Source organism: Protopterus annectens, chromosome 4.part0, assembly GCF_019279795.1.
Source record: "Protopterus annectens isolate FY-2018-M chromosome 4.part0, PAN1.0, whole genome shotgun sequence".
Lineage (NCBI taxonomy): Eukaryota > Metazoa > Chordata > Ceratodontiformes > Protopteridae > Protopterus > Protopterus annectens.
This window is the reverse complement of record NC_056733.1, coordinates 1,028,913,241-1,028,933,897: the sequence shown is the minus strand read 5'-3', so window position 1 is coordinate 1,028,933,897 and position 20,657 is coordinate 1,028,913,241. Positions and strand designations below refer to the sequence as shown.

General features: G+C 44.1%; 1 protein-coding gene across 1 annotated transcript in view; it reads right to left on the bottom strand.

The window, feature by feature from the left end:
- RACK1 (receptor for activated C kinase 1) overlaps positions 1-20,657 on the bottom strand; it is a 127,901-nt gene that overhangs the window by 89,114 nt on the left and 18,130 nt on the right. The window contains exons 6-8 of the mRNA XM_044069835.1: positions 16,495-16,713; positions 3,065-3,067; positions 1,237-1,242 (exon numbers count right to left, since the gene is read on the bottom strand). Of these exons, the coding sequence (XP_043925770.1) occupies positions 1,237-1,242; positions 3,065-3,067; positions 16,495-16,713 (228 nt within the window). The remainder of the gene's footprint in view (positions 1-1,236; positions 1,243-3,064; positions 3,068-16,494; positions 16,714-20,657) is intronic.

The following is a 20,657-nucleotide window of genomic DNA, read 5'->3' as shown; positions in this document are numbered from 1 at the left end:
GCCTGCAGTCAAATATGGATGATGAAATAAAAATGTGGGACAATGTTGAAGGAACCAGCCACATGCTTATGTTAGACTTAGGGCAAATGTATGATAGACTAAATGGTGATGCTTACACAGCATCAAATGGGGGGATAGTAAAATATGAACGGCCAACGTATGTGCTTAAGGAAACTGAGTATGTGAATCTGCATGCATTAAGATGGACTTTGTACTATGAACTCTGAGTAAACTGAATAGCGGAAAAGTACTGAAAAACAAGAGCCAGTTTGAAAGCAGGAAATGTGCCTTATATGGAAGTACATCCGATTTTCTTTTTCTGCCTAGAGAAGTAGTAATGTGAACTGCTTTAAGCCTACGGGTAAACCACTGACTGGTTAATTGTCTTTTGTACTAATTTAAATTGGTCTAGTTTATAATTTTTGTACCGTCAGCAGTATTACCAGCATACAAGCTTATGCATTCCTTTGTTTGGGGAGTCTCCCTGGTACTTTCCATGAGGCTCCCCCACTGTGTAATAAATACCACTGAAAGAGAGGAAGAATTGTCTTGTCTTCATTTAAGGTAAAATGCTAAATGCAACATACATACCAAAAGGGGCATTGTACTCTACAATGGGTACAAGTGATTAGTAGAGGGGAACAACTACCTCTTTCTGGATGAGAAACCTTTTGTGATGAGGTGTCACGTAGAAGGATTTCCTGACTACTGTGGCGATGTGATTATCAACGGAGAGACTATGGTCCACCTGTGTCCCTAGGTCTCACTTTCAGTGTTATACTACCGCCTATGTTGTAGTTCATGGGTACAGAGTTTTTACCAAAGGAGATGACAATGCACTTTTTGGCAGTGAGCTTGAGGCCACGGCTTTGACAGACATCTGTCTCAGTGAGACCCTTTTGTAGGATGTCCACATCGTTAGGAGTTCAGATTATGGCTCCTAGTTTGCAGTCATCTGCGAACTTCGTTCGCCAAAGACCTTCTGTGTTTGGTATCTACTTCTCTGAAATACAGGCCAACAGGAGGGGACCCAGGACTGAACCCTGTGGTACTCCACTTGTCTGAAGTTGGATTGGAGTCTGCTACTCTCACAGTGTGGGTTCCGTCAGTGAGCCAGTTGGCAACCCATTTTGTGACGTAGGGATTTATACCAGTTTAGTGAGTTTATCTACAGTTCCAGAGTGGGGGATGGTGTTGAAAGCCTTGGGCAAGATCTAGATAGGCTGTGTGAACCACCTTACCCTCGTCTACAGCTTTGGTGACTGCTTCAAAGAAGTCTATCAGGTTTGACAGACATGATCTACCTTTCATAAACACGAACTGGGTGGGGTCCAGAGTTTGGAGATTACCAATGTCTGTTTATAAGTTCCATGATGATACAGTCCATGGCCTTGCAGACCAGGCTCGTCAGGCTAATGGGGCAGTAATTCCCGGGGTCCGTGGTGGCTCCCCCTTTGTGGAGTGGGATAACCGCTGTGCACCACTCAGTGGCATAAAGCCTGAGGTGAGGCTATGATTGATCATGGTACTTGTGTGGGGTGCCAGTTCGTTCTGTAGTTTGTGTAGAACGCAGCCTGGGATGTTGTCTGGTCCCATGGATGCGGTGTTCTTGGCTTTGGAGTGTGGGATTTTTACCTGTGCAGCCGTGATTACAGGAACTTTGCATTCTTCCGTTATAGAGATGGGCCCTTTAGAGGGTGAGAGGGGGTAAAGTTAGCAATGAACCTGCCAGGATCTTGGCAATATCAGCTGGGTCTGTATATTTATTGCCATTTTGCTGTAACTCAGAGCATATCCGAGTGTTGCCATTGAGATTCTTGAGATAGCTATAGAATGCTTTGCGGTTGTCTCAGTGGCAATTTTGTTTTCGTAACTAGCTTTGGAGGACTTTCAGGGATCGCAGCTTCTTACTGAGGCTGACAAGGGAGCTCCTCCACTCATGGGATTTTACTCTTTTGCAACAGTTTCTTCCTTCTGTTGTATAGTTTCTTTATGACAGGGGACCACCAGATTGGCTTCTTTTTTTGGAGGATAGCGTCTTGGTTCTGTTAGGGATAGCACAATACATGTGCTTATAAAGTGCAATTGTGTAGGATTCAGTAGTCGTAACTGTATTGTCCATTGGCATGGGTGTCACAAAGTTCTCCACTTCTGTCTTAAGCATAAAGTTGGCTTTGGAGAAATTTTTTTCCGTGGTTTCCTTAATGGGGGTGGGGGCAGGATGTGGCTATCTAGGGTGATTAGCTTATGGTCGGATCGGACCAATGAGGCTTTGACTTCAGGTGTGGAACACCGGTCACTCATGTTGGTAATGACTAGGTCTAGGATGCTGCTGCCCCTGGTGGGGGTGGGGATAAGTTGATCCAGAGCATTGGAGTTTATGAATTCCAGAAAGCATTTTAACGAAGGAGTTGATACAGGAGTAGTTCTCAGTTAATGGTGGGGTAGTTGAAATCGGCCATTATTAGGGTGTTTGGTTAAACCCTAATATTTTCCAGTACATCAAGAAAAAAAAGAGTGGGAATCCTGGGGCATGGTGGGGGATCTGTAGCAAGCTACAATTTGGACTGCAGTTTTGCCCAGAGTTAGTTGCACTTGGATAACCTCAGATGCATTATGCTGAGCAACTAGCCTGGAGGTGTGGATATCCTTAATGAATATAGAGACACCTCCGCCTTTGGTGTTCCGGTCCAGGTTACATGGCCAAAAAGTGTGGTATGAGTTACAGCCTGGTAGTGCAAGGGTGTTCTCTGGAGCCTTGAACCAGGTCTCAGTCACTACACAGATATCGGTGTTCTCCATTTTAAGGAATGCCTCAAACATGTGCATTTTGAGATTTAGACTTCTAGCATTGAGTAGCATCACCCTCCGTTTTTGCTTGCCTGTGCCTGTTACAGTGGTGAATTTGTCATTTGAACCTTGCCTAAAAAAGACTATATGGGTGGCAAGAACCTTAGCCAGTATCCGGAATCCCAGGGGTGACAGGTGCAGGCCATCTCTGGCAAAGCATCGTGGTCTGTCGACCATGTCATCCCAGGCAGATACTGGATCCCTTTAGAATGACACCAGAAGCATGGCCAATTATTGAAGTCAATCGTTTTGTCTTTGTACTGCGGTATCATTCTGGGTGATGACAGGATGCTAGTCCGGGCTAGGGTCATACCTGCCTGGGCTACAAGATCGGAGCACTCTTCCATGTCTCCGTGTAGTCCAGGGAGGTATGTCTCAGGTCGTTCACACCAACATTGACAATGCGAGAGTCATATTTGTACTTGTTGTGGAGTGACCTGAGTGCATGGGTTATGTGGCAGATCCTGGCACCTGACAGGCAGCTGACAGTAACCTTGTTTAGCATGGTGAGTGGGGACAGTGTGCCTGACTATAGTCACCTATGACTAGTGTGTTGGGTACGTTGTTTTGCCTTACTGGCGGAGTTTGAGTGGTACAGTGAGTCTGCGGGCTGTGTCATTTGGGTTGTGTTGGGGGGTGGAGGCTGCTTGCATTTCTGCTTTGGAGGTCTCTGTTGCTTGAGCAGATTGAGAGCCTCCGCGAATGTTTGTGTGTGTGTGGATTTTGGTAGTGTAGATTTTGAGAGACTATGCGATGAGTGTGGTATGGTGCAAGTGTTTACCTTCTCCTCTTGACTGTCAAGTTCAGTCTTGGTTGGAGAGAGCTTTACCTCCAGTTTGGCTAGATAAGTGCATCTCTCACAGGTTGTAGTATTGGGTGGTAGGAGAGGGTTGTCTGCGTACATGAGGCAATTTCTACATTGCCCCAAGATGCCCAGATTCATCAGATAGACAGGAGAGAAGACTGGGAGCTGACCCTTGGACATGCCTGAATAAAACACTACTTTGAGTAAAACAGCTGTTTTTCTCTAAGCAAGTGAGGAAAGTTAAGTACAAAAAATGGTTTTCCTCTAGGTAATGAGGAAGGTTGACTGCTGTAGTAATTAGTAGCTTATTTAGTGCTTACAACATTCCTTTATGTACCACTAATGAGATGGACTTGAAAATTAGTCCTTGGGATCAGTGTTCCAAATGGTCAACAAATCACATCAGGGTCACTTGTTACGGCTTCTAGAAGCTACAAATTCATAGCACAGCCACTGTGCCAACATACAAACCCCCCTCCCTTACTACATCTTAGAGGGGAGGCAAGCAATGCACTGCGGTAAATGAAAATGTCAGACCTCATTCATGATGGTCAATCTGTGGCATAAAAGACTTAAATGCCCATAACTAGTCTGATGCACTAGATGAAGACACATGGCATTTTATACACAACTCAAGTTCTAGGGTAGGTGTGAAGTCCCTTGCTTTAAAAGGTGGCTGATGTTCTGGTGAAATGCACCCTTACCTGCCCCTTTACAGTGTTTTTCCACAACCCTCAAACAATTCAGTAAGCCTACCACTTCAATAGTGTACTGATCCAGTCTACTTGCCTGGAGTAACAGCTGAAATAACTGCCCAAAGTCAGTTTATTACACAATACCACAGCTGCCTGTGTGCAAAATTCCTCTCCCCTCAGTTTGGGGTGCAAGATCGGATTACTAGTTGTACATTCATTGAAAGCTAATTGAGACTACTCAGAAGAAAAATCCCTATTTTATCAACAAAAATGCCCCTCAAGGAATTAACTGTGCCTTTGACACAACAAAGTAAAATAAAAACCTATCTGCACAGAAACACGACTGAAGACAACTGAATGAAAAGCGAGACTTTTAACATATAAATAGACAAACGCTTTAACACCGTAGTGGATGCTTAGACCATGGACGAAGAGAGTTTTAATAAGGGGAGAAGCATTTTTTTTTAAGATCTCTGCTCCGTTATGCCAGTGATGCTAGAGCTGTCTGTGACAAGACCAGCTGAAGGACTTAAACCTCTACTTACATTAAAATAAAAAATCTACATAGATGCAACTCTTAAAATTATAAGTCACTTGAAATTAATACATTGGGCACAGTGCTGTAAGAGGTGCAATTTTGTGCCTATACTGATACGTCCAATGTGCTTCCTCACCCCAGACAGGAGAAATATTTAGATTTGATGTCACAGCTGACTGCGCCACTACAGATATGGTTTATATTGCCAATTAAGTCCTGTATGAGTTTTTATATCAGGAAAACTAACCGATCCCTGATGAACAGATTAGGGAACACATTATATATGTATCAGGGATACTAAGAGTGCTTTAGCCAAGCATGTACTGGATCATGAGATGCATGGTTTTGAAGTTATTGAAAAAGTGAAGGTGAATGCACGTTTGGATGATTTTAGGAGTTGTACAGAGAATCATGAATTGTATTGGACAGTGAAGCTGCAGGCAAACAAATCACTGCACTCAATGGTAGGGTCTCCAAGACCCATTTTAAAAGTAAGATTTATTCAGGTGATGTTAAATGTGCTTATCAGACTGCAGTGAATGGCTGGTGTGAATGAAAGGTTACTGTTCACTGGATACATTTGTACACTGATGTTTCTACAGATTGTATGTCCATAATTTACTCATGGTCTGATGAAGCACCTGCTATGGTGTGAAAGCACTTTAAACAGTTGTCCAGTCTTGTTTCTATGTAGATAACGTTTTTATTTTAAATCCATATTTAAAGTTAAACTTATCCTTAGGAAAGCTGTAAGGCGCTCCAAGACCTGCACCTCGGAGATCCTTCTCACAGAATTAAAGATCAGAAAGTGTTTTCCATGACAAATTTTAAAGGTAATAGGCAAGAAGTTATGCTGGGAGAAAATGCCTGTCAACTACACAGCAAAAACTCCAGCTGCAGAATTTAAACAAAATTGGTAAATTCAGTTTTTGTATACCTCAAGCAATAAAGTCATTACTCCAAGCACTTAAGATCCGATTAATACCAAGCTTTTTACCTACCCATATTTGCAGTAGACTAGACTTAATTTGCTTAGAAGTAAATTACAGTTTTAACCCATGCAGTTTGAAAGAATACTTTGGTCAGGCAGAATGCATGACACTACACATCTGAACGTATTTCTCTGGAATGTCCCCAGTTAATAGCGATAAAGAAATAGGCTCTGTCAGATGGTAGAGTTCTCAGAAATTCTAAATTCATATGGCTAAGACCATATGACCAAGTTTCTGAAACTCACTCAGATCGCACTACAGTGAAAAGGGTAAATTTCCTGATCCTTGTAACTTCAGTCTCCACTCAAAAGCTTCCAAGTTTTCAAAAACTCAATCACATGGTCTTGACCGTCAACTAAGGGTCCCAGAAATGTTCACCTGTATTACCCGATCAGTATGTGCTGACTGCAGCCAGTGGGGCTTACATAATGACAACACACTGCAGGAAGCAAAATGAGCTCAGTCTTACTGCATTTCAGTCCCTTGTGGAGGCACAACACGAACCTATGGAACACCCCAGTTAAATGCTTTATGTAGGAGCTGCAGAATGTAGGCAGTAAAACTGTGGAATTTGGCTGCTTAGCTTCAAGCCTGTGCCAATAAGCAGTTCTTGAATGGATGACTTTTTTAATCATGTGACTTAGTATTATGAATTTAAAATCTTTTGGAAAGTGGTTTTATCATCTGATGAAGTCTTAAAACTTTAAAGATGAAAGCACTTAAATATTCCTGAGAGCAACACGGTCAGTCGTTCTGGTATTCTTTGCATTCCTTTTTTTCATAGTTAGTTTTTTCAAGTCAGAGTTCCTGAATGGTATTGGGCACAAAGCATCTCCATGCTGCCAACCTGAAACTATATACTGATGCACACGTGATCCATTACGCTGGGATTAGGACTGTAAGCTTTGGTAACTGCAGCAGGTCCTTAGGTCATCTGAAGAAAAACTCCAGCTGTGTAATCAATCTACCCTAAATTAAGTCTTTACTAGGAAGACTTGACAAATCCGCAGTGGTGCAGCGGTAGCGTTGTTGCCTCACAGCAAGAGGTTCTCCAGTTAGATTCTCGGCTGGAGTGTGGGGAGTGCCTTCTGTGTGGAGTCTGCATGTCCTCCCTGCGGTAGAGTGGTGTTCCGAAAGACATACGTGACTGGGCGTGCCTTCGTTGAGGGTTGGGCGTCAAGCTGGCAACTCTGCACCATAAAAACCTACAGCCAATCATTAGCAGACCGGAGTTCTGCTGTGGCGACCCCTAACCGGGAAAAGCCGAAAGACAGACAACTAGTAAGGCTGAAGACCTGCAAAAACCACAAGCACTGCTGGTGACCCCACGTTAGGTGAGGAGTAATTTCTTATCCAAGTTGCTTAAATTGATTTTCTGTTTTAAGAAATATGCATGGCCTGGTGCTTTTGACCTACATGACAGAAACAAAATTACTTAGGCTGCACATTTTACATCTCCCCCCACTGGGGGATCTGTTTCAAGTGATAGTTCTGAGTCTCTTTTCTGATAAGACTCAAGGACCTGCAAAAGCTACAAGCACTGACCGCTATCACCCCTTGATCTGCTTTTTAAACTGATTTTAAGCTGCCCACCCTTACTGCAAATTAAGCTTTATAAGCTTCTCGCTTTCTACATTGTTTACATCTTGATTTGCCTTTCCTTGTCCTTATTTTGGGAAAAAAGTTAATTTTGTCTCTGTTTTACTTGCTCTGAATTCATTATCTAGCTAGCTCTTGGATAAAGTAGTGTATTTTTACACTCTAGCAAGCACTTGTATTTTTACATCAAGAGGGCAGTGGATTTTCCATCTAGTGGCAAGTGGGTGGTAGCCTGGTCTGTACACGTAGGGGAAACTAGACATTCCTGCATCAATCCCCAAACCCTTTCCCCATTTTGCATATGGGGTCAGGATGTCACTTCCAGTGACAATCTCAAGCAAAGGATTACACCGCCAGGTGGCTAGCCCTGCAGTGGTAGTTCATCTGTACAACTGACTTGCGCGCGCACACACACACAATGGCCAATTTACCGTCTCCAATCCACCTACATCTTCGGAATGGGAGAGGAAACTGGAGCACTGGCAGAAACCCACGTGACTGCAGGGAAGACATGTAGATTCCACACAAAAGGCACCCCAGCTAAGAATCAAACCATGGAATCTCTTGCTGGGAGGCAACAACGATAACCACTGCACCACTGCAGCCTAGTTTTACTGGCTGGCAGGCCAATTAACCAGCTTACCTTCTTTTTAATGCCTAAATTCTGCACAACTGAGTAGCTCTTGGCTCATTTCTACAAGTACTTTTGTTCAATCATCACACTTTTATAAGCTGTTTTAACTCACTCCAATGGAGCTCAGGAAGTTAGCACTGCAAGTTCCAATGGGCGGAGCCTTAGCCTTTTGTAAGAATCAAATTATGTCCTCACATTTCATATCTTTGAACCACAGGGGTTATGAAAGTTATGAAAGTAGTATACCTTCAGTACAAAGTATTTTTATAGTGGTAGCATTCTTTAGGTTTCATGTCTTAAACTGAATTTTATAAGTCACAGTAACTTAAGTTTGTAACCTTTTGTAAACAACTTCCAATATCTTTGCACCCACTCAAGTTACATACATGCTATCAGCAGCATTTTATTCATCTAGTGGAGGACTTTCACAACAGGCTAAGGAGTTCTATTACTTGCTTGAGATATAATTTTCACATTTTTCTAAATATTTATATAAATTAATATCACAAAAACAGTTAATATATCTACCGTATATATCTTTAGACAGATCAAATATTACTGCAGTTGAGTATGCCATTATGTAAGCTTTAAGATGAACTATTTTAAAACCTTGTACATAGCATGGTTTTGGGGTTGTTGATGCAAATATGAACAATCAATATTTGATGCCTAGAGGTGTCAGTAGGAGTTAACTGCAGATGCACCTGGAGGCATCACTCGGATACGAGTTAAAGATACAGATACAACAGTGTACTTCAGTTAGTGGTAGCAGTTCACTCCAGGCACACTTACTGTGCTCTTACACTAGGATGACTGGGATTATTCATTCAGCAGCAGTCTGTGTTTACCTGGTCTGAGTTGGGAAGCACACAAAAGGGCTCAAAGTGGTCATTTTATTGGCCAGAGGGCTTAGTAGTCAGATTTGATATAAATCTAGCATATTTGCAAGGAGCTGTGCCAGTGCCCTGTACAAATGCAAACATCTGGAAATATTGCTCATATTCATTATACTGTGAAAGTGTACTGTGTTACCTTATTATAGCACCCAGTACTGCTGCTCAGTTAGCATCCGATTTGGCGCTGGGCAGCGCTGATCGTTAAGTTAGCTGCAGATTATACTAAGTAAACAGCCTTCCTTCATCTGGTTACAAAACCCTCTACTTCTATCCCTTCATGTACACATTAGGACCTGCAACTATGGAGGGGGAGTGTCCATATTCATCAAGGACACCCACACCTCCAGGTTAGTGGCAACACATGAAGCATCAGAGACCATCCAGGTGTAACTAACCGTACGCAAAACTGCTATACAACTGGTAGCATGTTACAGACCACCCTCCCAATCTCAGGAACCCCATTCAGCCTTCCTGAAGACATTGGAGGATATGAATGTCTCAGCAAACACCATCATATTGAGAGACTTCAACTACCCTAACAGACTGGGTGCATTATTCTAGCCCTAACACCCTAGCCCAAAGGTTCCTGGAATTCATAAATTCAAATGCAATGGAACAGCTAGTCACCTCTCCCACAAGGGGAGATAATATACCAGACCTGATCATCACAAACATGGGGACAAAGTGCTCCACACCGGAAGTATACCCCTCACTAGTGAGATCTGACCACAAACTAATCATCCTGGATATACATATCCCACCTCCACCCCCAACACAAAAAAGACTACAGTGAAAAACTTCTCAAAAGCCGATTTTACACTTAAGACTGAGATGGTATCCTTTAAGCCCACTGGGCCAGTGGAAACCACATCCCACAATGCTGAATCCTTCACAAATGCTTTCTACGGACATCTCCAAGAATGCATGGATCATGCAATCCCAAATAAAACCAAGACCCTCTCCACCAAGGGCAGGCATCCTGTCTGGTGGACCCCAGCCATAAACAAATTGTATAACAAAAGGAAGCTACTGCACGACAGAGCAAAATCCCATAAAGAGAAGGCATCTCTGATCAGCACTAGTAGAAAGCTACGTTCTCTCATAAAAACATCCAAGGCCAACTTTGAGAGAAAAATCGCTACGGACACTAAAGATAACCACAAGGCCTACTTCTGCTATGTTAGAAACCTGGGCGGAAACCCTTAGATATGCTCAGAGTTAGTTCACAATGACAAAAAATACACTGAACCCACAGATATTGCCAACATTCTGGCAGACAGGTTCAGTGCAAATTTCTCCCCTCCCTCACCCCCAAAAGAAGAAATACTTATTCCAGCTGAATGTAACCTCCCTGTCATCTCAGATGTCCAGGTGAGAACCGCCCTCAGCAAAGCTAAAAACACAGCATCAATGGGACCTGACGGTATCGCGGGTTGCGTGCCAAGTGAACTCCAAGAGGAGCTAAACCTGCACATAAAAATGCTATTTAACCTTAGCCTTACTACAGGATATGTACCTGAACACTGGCGTACAGCAACAGTGGACCCACTCCACAAAGGAGGCACCTCTACACACCCTGGTAACTTACCGCCCCATAAGCTTAACCAGCCTGGTCTGCAAAGCTATGGAAAGAATCATTATGGAACTCAAAACAGAGACATTGGGGACCTACAGACACTTGATCCCACCCAGTTCGGCTTTGTAAAGGGCAGATCCTGCCTTTTGAACCTGGTTGACTTCTTCGAAACAGTCACCAAAGCCATAGATGAAGGGAAGGTAGTCCACACAGCCTATCTGGACCTTGCAAAGGCATTTGACATAATAACCCACTCGGGCATCATAGATAAGCTATCCAGCTTAAATATAAACCCCTATGTCACAAGATGTCGCAAACTGGCTCAAAGACAGAACCCACAGAGTGAGTGTTGCTGGAGCCATGTCAGACTCGAAACCGGTCACAAGTGGTGTCCCACAGGGTTCTGTCCTGGGACCACTCTTGTTCGGTATATTCTTTTCCGAGGTACAGGCAAACGTGGGAGGACTATGGCTCACCAAGTTCGCAGACTACTGCAAACTGGGCGCCATAATCGACTCTCCAGCTGACATAAACATCCTTCAAAAAGGTCTGAGACAGATAACTGGTGCCAGCGCCATGGTTTAAAGCTAAATGCCAAAAAATGTATAGTCATACCCTTTGGCAAAAACAATGTGCCCACAAATTACCACATAGGCGGAAACCCATTAAGTACAGAGAACGTTATTAGGGACCTGGGGACCCAAGTTGATAGCAATCTCTCCTTTGAAAACCACATTGCCAAAGTGGTTAGAAAGACCTTCTACAAAACCCACCTCATCACGAAGGGTTTCACATGTAGATCAAGAGAGGTAATCGTGTCCCTTTATTCATCCATCAGGCCCATCATAGAATACAATGCCTCTTTTGAGATGTACCTTACCCGACACCTGCAGCAATTGGAAAAACCCCAAAAGTATCTCACCAAGAGGATCAAGGGTCTCAAACAGATGCCATATGCTGCTCGGTTAAAAAACTCCAGCTCTACTCAGTTGTATACCGCCTACTTCGAGGCGATCTATGCCGGACATACAAAGCTATGTCAAATCCAGAATTAATGGACATGCTCCACCTCAGTAAATCTAAATCCCTTAGAGCCACACGCTCGAGGGACTTGAACCTCAGCACAGAAATAAATGGAACTTGCTGGAGGGACAGGTTCATAACCCAGAGGTTCCCTTCGTTCTGGAATAGAATTCCAGTTCATGTGAGGCAGAGCACCTCACTGAATCTCTTCAAGAAGAATCTCGATAGGTGGATGGGGGATCGTAGGTTTGTCCCAGGGATTACTCCCGTGTCACTATTAGACAGAGGCACAGTAAACTAAACCTTAAAAAGGGCACAGTATACTCAAATCAAGGGGTGGCGTAAGCCATACAGAATCGGGCTAGGCTTATAATTGCCCCAGGGCAGATAGCCTAGTATGAACCTATGAACCTATTCCCAAGTGGCCAGGGGCCAAACCCCATCTCACAGAAGGAACAAGGCCACACACTAAAAGCCCCCAACCAGTTGGCAGAGACTACCAAAAAGCTTTCTACAGCTGCCTCTGTAACCTCAGGGGAAATGCACAACAATGCGCAGTTGTAAGTGGCATCACCCACAATATACCAGAGGCTACAGACAACCTTTTGGCTGACAGGTTCATCTCAAATATCTCCCCTTACCCGCCCCAATAGTCCAAAGGAAAAACCACACACCAATACTAGGGAACAAATCAATGCATTTTCCAAGGCCAAAAACACTGCACTGATAGACCCCCAAACATCCTAGGATACTTAAATCAAAAGAAACAGGACCTCTCTGGTCCACTTGAATCACTTTTTAACTAGACGCTACAGTCAGGTTTTGTGCCCAATGAATGGTAGATGGCTACAGTCACTCCCCTGCACATGGGTCCAACTGCTGATCCAGGTAACTACAGTTGCACAAGTCTGATGAGCCTTGTATGCAAGGCCATGGAAAGAATCATGGGCATAAATGAGGACACAGGTAACCTGAAAATGCTGGACCCATCACAGAAATACTTTGTTAAAGGAAGATCATGCCTATTAAAATCTGGTGGACTTTGAGAGGGGGGTCACCAAAGCCATGAATGATGGCAAGACTGTGCACACAGATTACCTCAACTTGCAAAGGCTTTTGATACAATACTCAGACACCAAAGACAAGCTCACTAATTTAGGTATAAAACTTTAAATCACCAACTGGCTCACTGGATGTCCAAACAGGCGAGGCCACCTCCACCAAGAGGCCAGTCACTAGTAGAGTCCCCCAGGGCTCAGTACAGGGCTTACGGCTGACAGTTTGCAAATGATTGCAAACTGAGGCTCCCAAGCAGACACTAGCATTCTTCAAGGAGGCCCATTTCTAACAAAATGGTGCCAAAGCCATTGTCTTGGGTTCATAGGTGTTTACTAATGACCACAAGGGCCTTTTTAAGCATAACCACTCATCCAGAATCTGACAAGTTCTGACACCGAAAGGGTAGTCTCCGGGATACATACCCATCTCTCCAGCAGGTCCTACTTGTATCACAGGCAAGGTTTAAGTCTTTAGAAAGGGTAATTCTAGTACTGCTTGTTTTGTGGATATGCAGGAGGTCCAGAGTGGAGCCTGACAATACTATGCCAGGCATAGACCTCCCCTCAAAAGCCTGTAGGAGACCGAATACAGGGATAGGGCCTTGAGGCGGTCAGCAGAGGACATCACTTACGCCCTGTATTCTTTTAGTGAGGAACCTCTGTGGACGTTCCAGTTGTTAGATATGCCTGGTTAGGTATACACCAAAGGGGGTATTGTACCCAATGATAGGTCTGATGAATGCAGAATACAGTGGAACAATGACTTCCTTGGACTTAGATGCCATACCTTTGTTTATAAGTTGGGCAACATAGAACTATTTCCTCATCATTGTAAACACATGATGATCAAATAATCAAAGGCTATATAAAACTACTGTGCGTGTCCCCAAGTCCCTGACTACTGGGTCAACTCTAAGGGGTGCATTGTCAATATGACAGTTAACAGGGATGGAAGACTTCCCAAAGGATACTACTACGCATTTCTTGGCATTTAGTTTTAGTCCATTGCAGACAGGTGAACCGCTGTGGCGACCCTAACCGGGAAAAGCAGAATGTTATGACACCAGCTGTTAGTCTGTGCCAGCCCATTCTGGAGAACATTTCTGTCAGTATGAAATTCAATGACCGCTCCTAATTTGTAATCTGCATATTTACTCAGCCAGAAACCACTGACATTGGCCTTGACTTCTAAGTAAATGTCAAAAAGTGGTCGTCCAAGGACCGATCCCTGAAAGACTCCATTTGTGACTGGCTTCTTTGTAGAGGTGGACTCGCCAATTCTAGCTTCCTGGGTCCTGTCTGAGCCAGTTGGCTATCCACCGGGTGACATACTGGTTTGTACCTAACCTCGAGTTGATCAAAAATGCCAGAGTGGGGTAGTGTGTCAAATGCCTTGGCCAGGTCAAGGTAGGCAGTGTGAATGATTTTGCCCTCATCCACTGCTTTGGTGACCTTCTCAAAGTCGTCCAGCTTGAGTAGGCATGATCTGCCCTAGACTAAACCAAACTGGGTTGGGTCCAGTGTCTGGAGGTTTACTAGATCTTTACTGATCTCCATGATAATTCTTTCCATGGCTTTACATACAAGACTAGTGAAACTTATGGGTCCTGTAGTTTCCAGGGTCTGTAGATGGCCCACCTTTGTGCAGAGGGATGACAGTTACCTTTCACCACTTGTGATGAGGCACAAAGCCGGTTTGGAGGCTACAGTTAAATAGCAATTCCAGAAGCAATGATAGTTCATGTTTCATGCTATTTAGAAGGCACCCTGTGATACTGTCTTGGCCCACTGATGCAGTGTTCTTAGTCTTGAGACAGCATTAAGGACCTGTTCCCTAGTGATAGTAGGGGGAGTTATATCCGATATCTGGAAGTCCTGGAAAAATGCATCCATTCATAACTAAATGTCAGACCTAACTCACAACAATCTACCCCCCACTCAACACTGCTGCCACCCTGGCCACAGTACAACTGCTCTCATGTCCTTTCTGGAGACTATTAACCAAGCACGCGACTCTGGCAAACTCGTCTCTACCCTGTTCCTCGACCTGTCCAAAGCTTTTGCTACCTTCTCACCCTTTACTTCTGTCCCAACTCTCCTCTCTCAACCCCCCCCCCCCCCACACTTTAGCCTGGTTCTCTAGCTACATCTCAGAACGACAAGCAGTTCAATGGAAAACCTCAACCTCTCCCTTCATATCCACCCCCACTAGCTTGCCCCAAAGTTCTGTTCTAGGCCCTTTACTCAATATCACTCTCCCAGACTCGTCTCTAATTCAATATGCAGATGATTCAGCTATCTGCTCAGCATACTCCCCCCCTCAGACCTCCTCCAGAAAACCCAGTTATCTTCTCTACAACAGAAACCTGGATGAAAAACTACCACCTGGCCCTTACATGCAAGTAAAACCAAACTGATGATTTTTCCCCTTCAAGAAACACCCCATCGACATACTCATTCGCCACACTGCCAGAACAACGTCCCTATTGAAACGGTATCTTACACTAAACTGCTCGGTGACATTGATGAACATCTAAAATTTGACATTCATACCACCATAAAAAACCCACCAAGAACTAGGACTCCTGCACAGACACAACCGCTGCCTCACCCACTACACCAGAAAACCCCTTGCCCACCTATCTCCTCCCCTCTGTAATGTACAGGGCCCTCTATTTACAAATCTCCAACTCTGCCTTCAATCCAAACTCAAATCCTGCTACAATAAAATTAGCAAATTCGCTACCAACTCAAAACACCCATCTCACCATTGCAACTGTCTCCATGCCCTGCAATGGCTTGAACTACCCAATTACCCACACTTTCTCAAACTGACCACCGCACACAAGCTCATCTTCAAACCTTCCACCTGCCTCACTTTAGCTACCACCCTAACCCCTCTATATTACCAACCGCTCCCTCAGATCCAAAAACAGTCTCCAGCAAATCTACAAACCCTTGCAACCACCCGGCTACCTCCTACTATCCTGCTCCTCATCTAAACTTTGGAACTCACTCCCTCCCCACACAATACTCCCAACACCAACTTCAAATCCTTCCCATTCTCACATCTTGCATCAAAATGGGCATGTCCATGCAACGTTCCTACATAAACCTCTACTACTCCAACCCCCTCCCCACCCTTTCCTCACACCACCTCTCTGCCACATTCTATTACACACACTGAACTATCTCCTGTTGCACCTCGGCTATTTAACAGTTAAATCCTCTGAATGTCACTTCAAAACCTATAGTTTATGTACATACAGAAATTGTCCACCACTGCTCTATTTCCTACATGTCCTCACATGTTTACACCTGTTATCCACCACACTGTATTCTTAGCATGCCGTAATTGCTCACATGGCTTTGTATACATCTGTAGCTTGCATTTTTGCAATTTGTTCCTGGAGCTGAGAATTTTCAGCATGTCATAATTGTTCACACTGCTTTGTATACATCTGTAATTTATGTGTTATAATTTGTTGCTGGAGCTTTTCTCCCCAGGACTCCACTGAAAATGGGATCTTCTTGGCCCAGTGGACTTCCCCAGTCATCAAAAAGAATAAAATATCTGAGGGAAGGTTAGAGGGAAAGAGTAAAGCTGGAGCTGAATACATCAGCCAGGAGGTTTGCTAGGTCTTCAGGCCCCATTTACAATAAGCTCTGCACACAAGTGTGTATTGCTTTTTGAGGTTGCCAACATAGCTAAAGAATGCTTTGTGGTTGTCCTTGGCCTGGGAAGCCAAACTTCCCAGATTTGGCTTTGGCAGACTATCCTCAGAGTTGTTGGTTTAGCTTGATGAGACTATTCTGCTGGGTGTCTTACAACAGGAGGAAGAAAATAATGGCAAAAAGTAAGAGGTGCGTCTGACTGATTATGCGATTCCACCAGGGTGGCTTGTTCGAGTTAGTTCTATACGTCTTCCTAGTGGGTACAGCTGCCGCTATGCAGCTATTAACATGCTTGTAGAGGGTTGGTATGAACAGTTCTGCATATGCAGAAGTGTTCTCCAGGTTTATAAAGGCTTGGAATTTTGCCAGGTTCTCACTTAATACCAGGAGATTAAGCCTTAGAATAGTTCCTGAATAGTCCTGGTTTTGCTGGGGATCCAGGTTTTGTTTTTACTTCAAGACCATTTTGTGGTCCGACCTTACCAGGAAAGGCATTACAGTAGGGGGTGTGCAGCACTCTCCCATATTAGCGAGGACCAGATCCAGTATATATGCACCCCTGATCTGGTCCAGGGAGTCAAATGCAATGCTAAGAAATGCACAACTGTACCCTTTCAGAAGTCAACCATCTCGGCTAATTACCATGCTGATAACATCCTCAAGAGCCAACCCAGTGGCCAGGGATTTGGGTACATACAGACTGCCATACTTTTGGCCACCACACTGGTAAGAAAATCTTTGTCACTCAACTTATGATATGGCATCAAGGTTCAAAAAGGTAATTATCCTACTGTACAGTGCCCTCATCAGACCAGACTACAATTGCATCCTTCCGTATGCACCTGTCCAAGCATATGCAGCAACCAGAGCCATCTCAAAGGCTCCTTACAAAAAGGATACAAGGCACACCAAACATGGACTTAAACACAGTGCCTCAAATCCTTTTCCCTCTACTCAAATTAGTCTCCTATAGACTGCTGAGGGGTGATCTATGCCTGGCTTACAAAGAATCCACAACACCCACATTTATGAAATTTTCTGCATATTTGCAAGTTAAAGTGCCAGGCATGCAAGGTCTAGGAGCTTGAAATTTGTCTGCAAACAGAACATGCTATGGACATTTCCACTGTAAAAAATGGGCCAAAAGGGTGCAGATACCACCATATCCCTCAGTTTCTGGATCAAACATATATGCCTGTTGAGGGCATGAAATGACTACAAAAATTTTAGCTGTTTGTTCATCATCTTCTTTCGGCTGTTCCCATTAGGGGTCGCCACAGCAGATCACCGGTTTCCATTTCTTCCTGTCCTCTGCATCTTGCTCTGTCACACCAACCACCTGCATGTCCTCTCTCACCACATCCATAAACATTATCTTAGGCCTTCCTCTTTTCCTGTTACCTGGTAGCTTCATCCTTAGCATCTTTTTCCCAATATACTCAGCATCCCTTCTCAGCACATAGCCAGAGAGGCAAGATTATGTTGGTTTGGACGTCTCCAAACCTTCCAACCTGGGCTGACCCTCTAATATACTTATTCCTAATCCTGTCCACCCTTGTCACACCCAGTGCAAATCTTAACATCTTTAACTCTGCCACATCCAGCTCAAACTCCTGCCTTTTTGTCAATGCCACTGTCTCCAACACATAACATAGCTGGTCTTACTACCCTCTTGTAGACCTTCCCTTTCACTCTTACAGGTACTCGTCTGTCACAAATCACGCCTGACACTCTTCTCCACCCACTCCATCCTGCTTGTACTCTCCTTCACCTGTCTTCCACAGTTACTCTGAACTATTGACCCCAAGTATTTAAACTCATCCACCTTCGCCACCTCTACTCCTTGCATCCTCACCATTCCTTTATCCTCCCTCTCATTCACACACATATATTGTCAGTCCTGCTGACCTTCATTCCTCTTCTCTCTAGAGCATATCACCATCTCTCCAGGGTCTCCTCCATCTGTTCCCTACTCTCACTACAGATCACAATGTCATCTGCAAACATCATAGTCCATGGGGACTCCTATCTGATCTGTACATCACCATTGCAAATAAGAAAGGGCTCAGAGCTGATTCTTGATGCAACCCCACCTCCACCTTAAACACATCCATCACTCCCACCGCAGACCTCGCCACCGTCACACTACCCTCGTACATATCCTGTACTACTCTTACATACTTCTCGGACACTCCTGACTTCCTCATACAATACCACAACTCTCTAGGCACCCTGTCATATGTTTTCCCCAAATCTACAAAAACAATGCAACTCCTGACATTCTCTGTACTTAAACACTCTCAGAGCAAACATCGCATCTGTAGTGCTCTTTCCCGGCATGAAACCATACTGCTGTTCACTAATCACCTCCCTTCTTAACCTAGCTTCCACTACTCTTTCCCATAACTTCATGCTGTGACTGATCAATTTAATCCCTCTGTAGTTACTACAGCTCTGCACATCACCCTTATTCTTAAAAATCGGTACCAAAACACTTTCTCCATTCCTCAAGCATCCTCTCACTTTCCAAGATTTCATTAAACAATCTAGCTAAAAACTCCACTGCCATTTCACCTAAACACCTCCATGCTATCTGGGCCAACAGCCTTTCCATTCTTCATTCTCTTCATAGCTACCCTTACTTCCTCCTTGCTAATCCATTGTACTTCATGATTCACTATTCCTACATCACCCAACCGTCTCTCCCTCTCATTCTCTTCATTCATCAACCCCTCAAAGTACTCTTTCCCATCTCAACACACTCTCCTCGCTTGTGAGTGTGCTTCCCTCATTATCCTTTATCACCTTTACCTGCTGCACATCTTTCCCAGCTCGGTCCCTCTGTCTAGCCAATCGGTACAGGTCCTTTTCTCCCTCCTTAGTGTCCAACCTTTCATACAACTCTTCATATGCCTTATCCTTGGCCTTCGCCACCTCTTTGCAATGCACCTCATCTCCTTGTACTCCTGTCTACTTTCTTCATCTCTGACAATCCCACTTATTTGCCAACCTCTGCCTGTATACTCTTCTGCACTTACTCATTCCACCACGTCTCCTTGTTGTCCTTCCTCTGTCCCGATGTGATACCAAGCACCTAGCAGTCTCCCTTACTAGCTCTGCTGTAGTTACCCAGCTATTTGGTAACTCTTCACTGCCACCCAGTGCCTGCCTTAACTCATCCCTGAACTCCACCTCACAATTACCCTTTCAATTTCCACCATTTGATCCTTGGTGCTGCCCTCACACTCCTCCTCCTCTAGCACAGTCATCCTGCAAACCACCATCCTATGCTGCCTAACTACACTTTCTCCGGCCACCACTTTAGTCTCCAATCTCCTTCAAACTGGCCCTCCTACACAAGATATAATCCACCTGTGTGCATCTTCCTCCACTTGTCACCCTATGCTCCTCCCTCTTGTTAAAATACGTATTCACCACAACCATATCCATCCTTTTCGCAAAATCCACTACCATCTGACCGTCTGCATTCCTTTGTTTAACACCATACCTACCCATCACTTCCTCATCCCCACTGTTCCCTCACCAACACGCCCATGTAAATCTGCTCCAATCACCACTCTCACCCTTGGGAACAGTCATCACCACTTCATCCAATTCACTCCAAAATTTTTCTCTAATCCATTGCACACCCAACTTTTGGAGCATATGCACTAACATTAATCATTACACCATCAATTTCCAGCTTCATAAACATCACTATCAGACACCCTTTTCACCTCCAAAACACTCGCACTTTACATAAAAAAAATTTAGCTGCTTGTTAATATACAATAATCAAAATGATTCGAGGAACAGCCCACATGTGCCCATATTGATATTTAGGCATCACTGTGCAACCACAAGCATGGGCCCTCTTGACTTGCCAATATATTTTGGAGTATACATACAGACTAGTACTGCACAGCCAGTTTCTAATCAAAAGGTGCAGGACCCACAACCGAACCTTTACTTACTAATCCTAAATCACTCAGTTATAAGCTGAAGCATGCCCTTTGCCTAAACATGGCCAAACGCTCCCAATGTCACTGAATTAGGGAAAAAATTTCCTTGACCTTGACACTTTCTGAACATTACACTGCCCCAAAGACATTTTGCAACAATCCGTTTTGGGGCTAAAAGAAAATGAGACACCAGAGTAGAGAGCCTTCTTTTCTCAAGAAAAAAAGTGGATATCTAACAGATGCCAAGCAGACTACCAAATTGACAGAATGGATTCTGTAGGTTCTGGGTGAATTCCAGCTTGCAGAGAAGATTCACTGTAAATCAAAGCCACATTTACCTCCCCTATAAAGGGG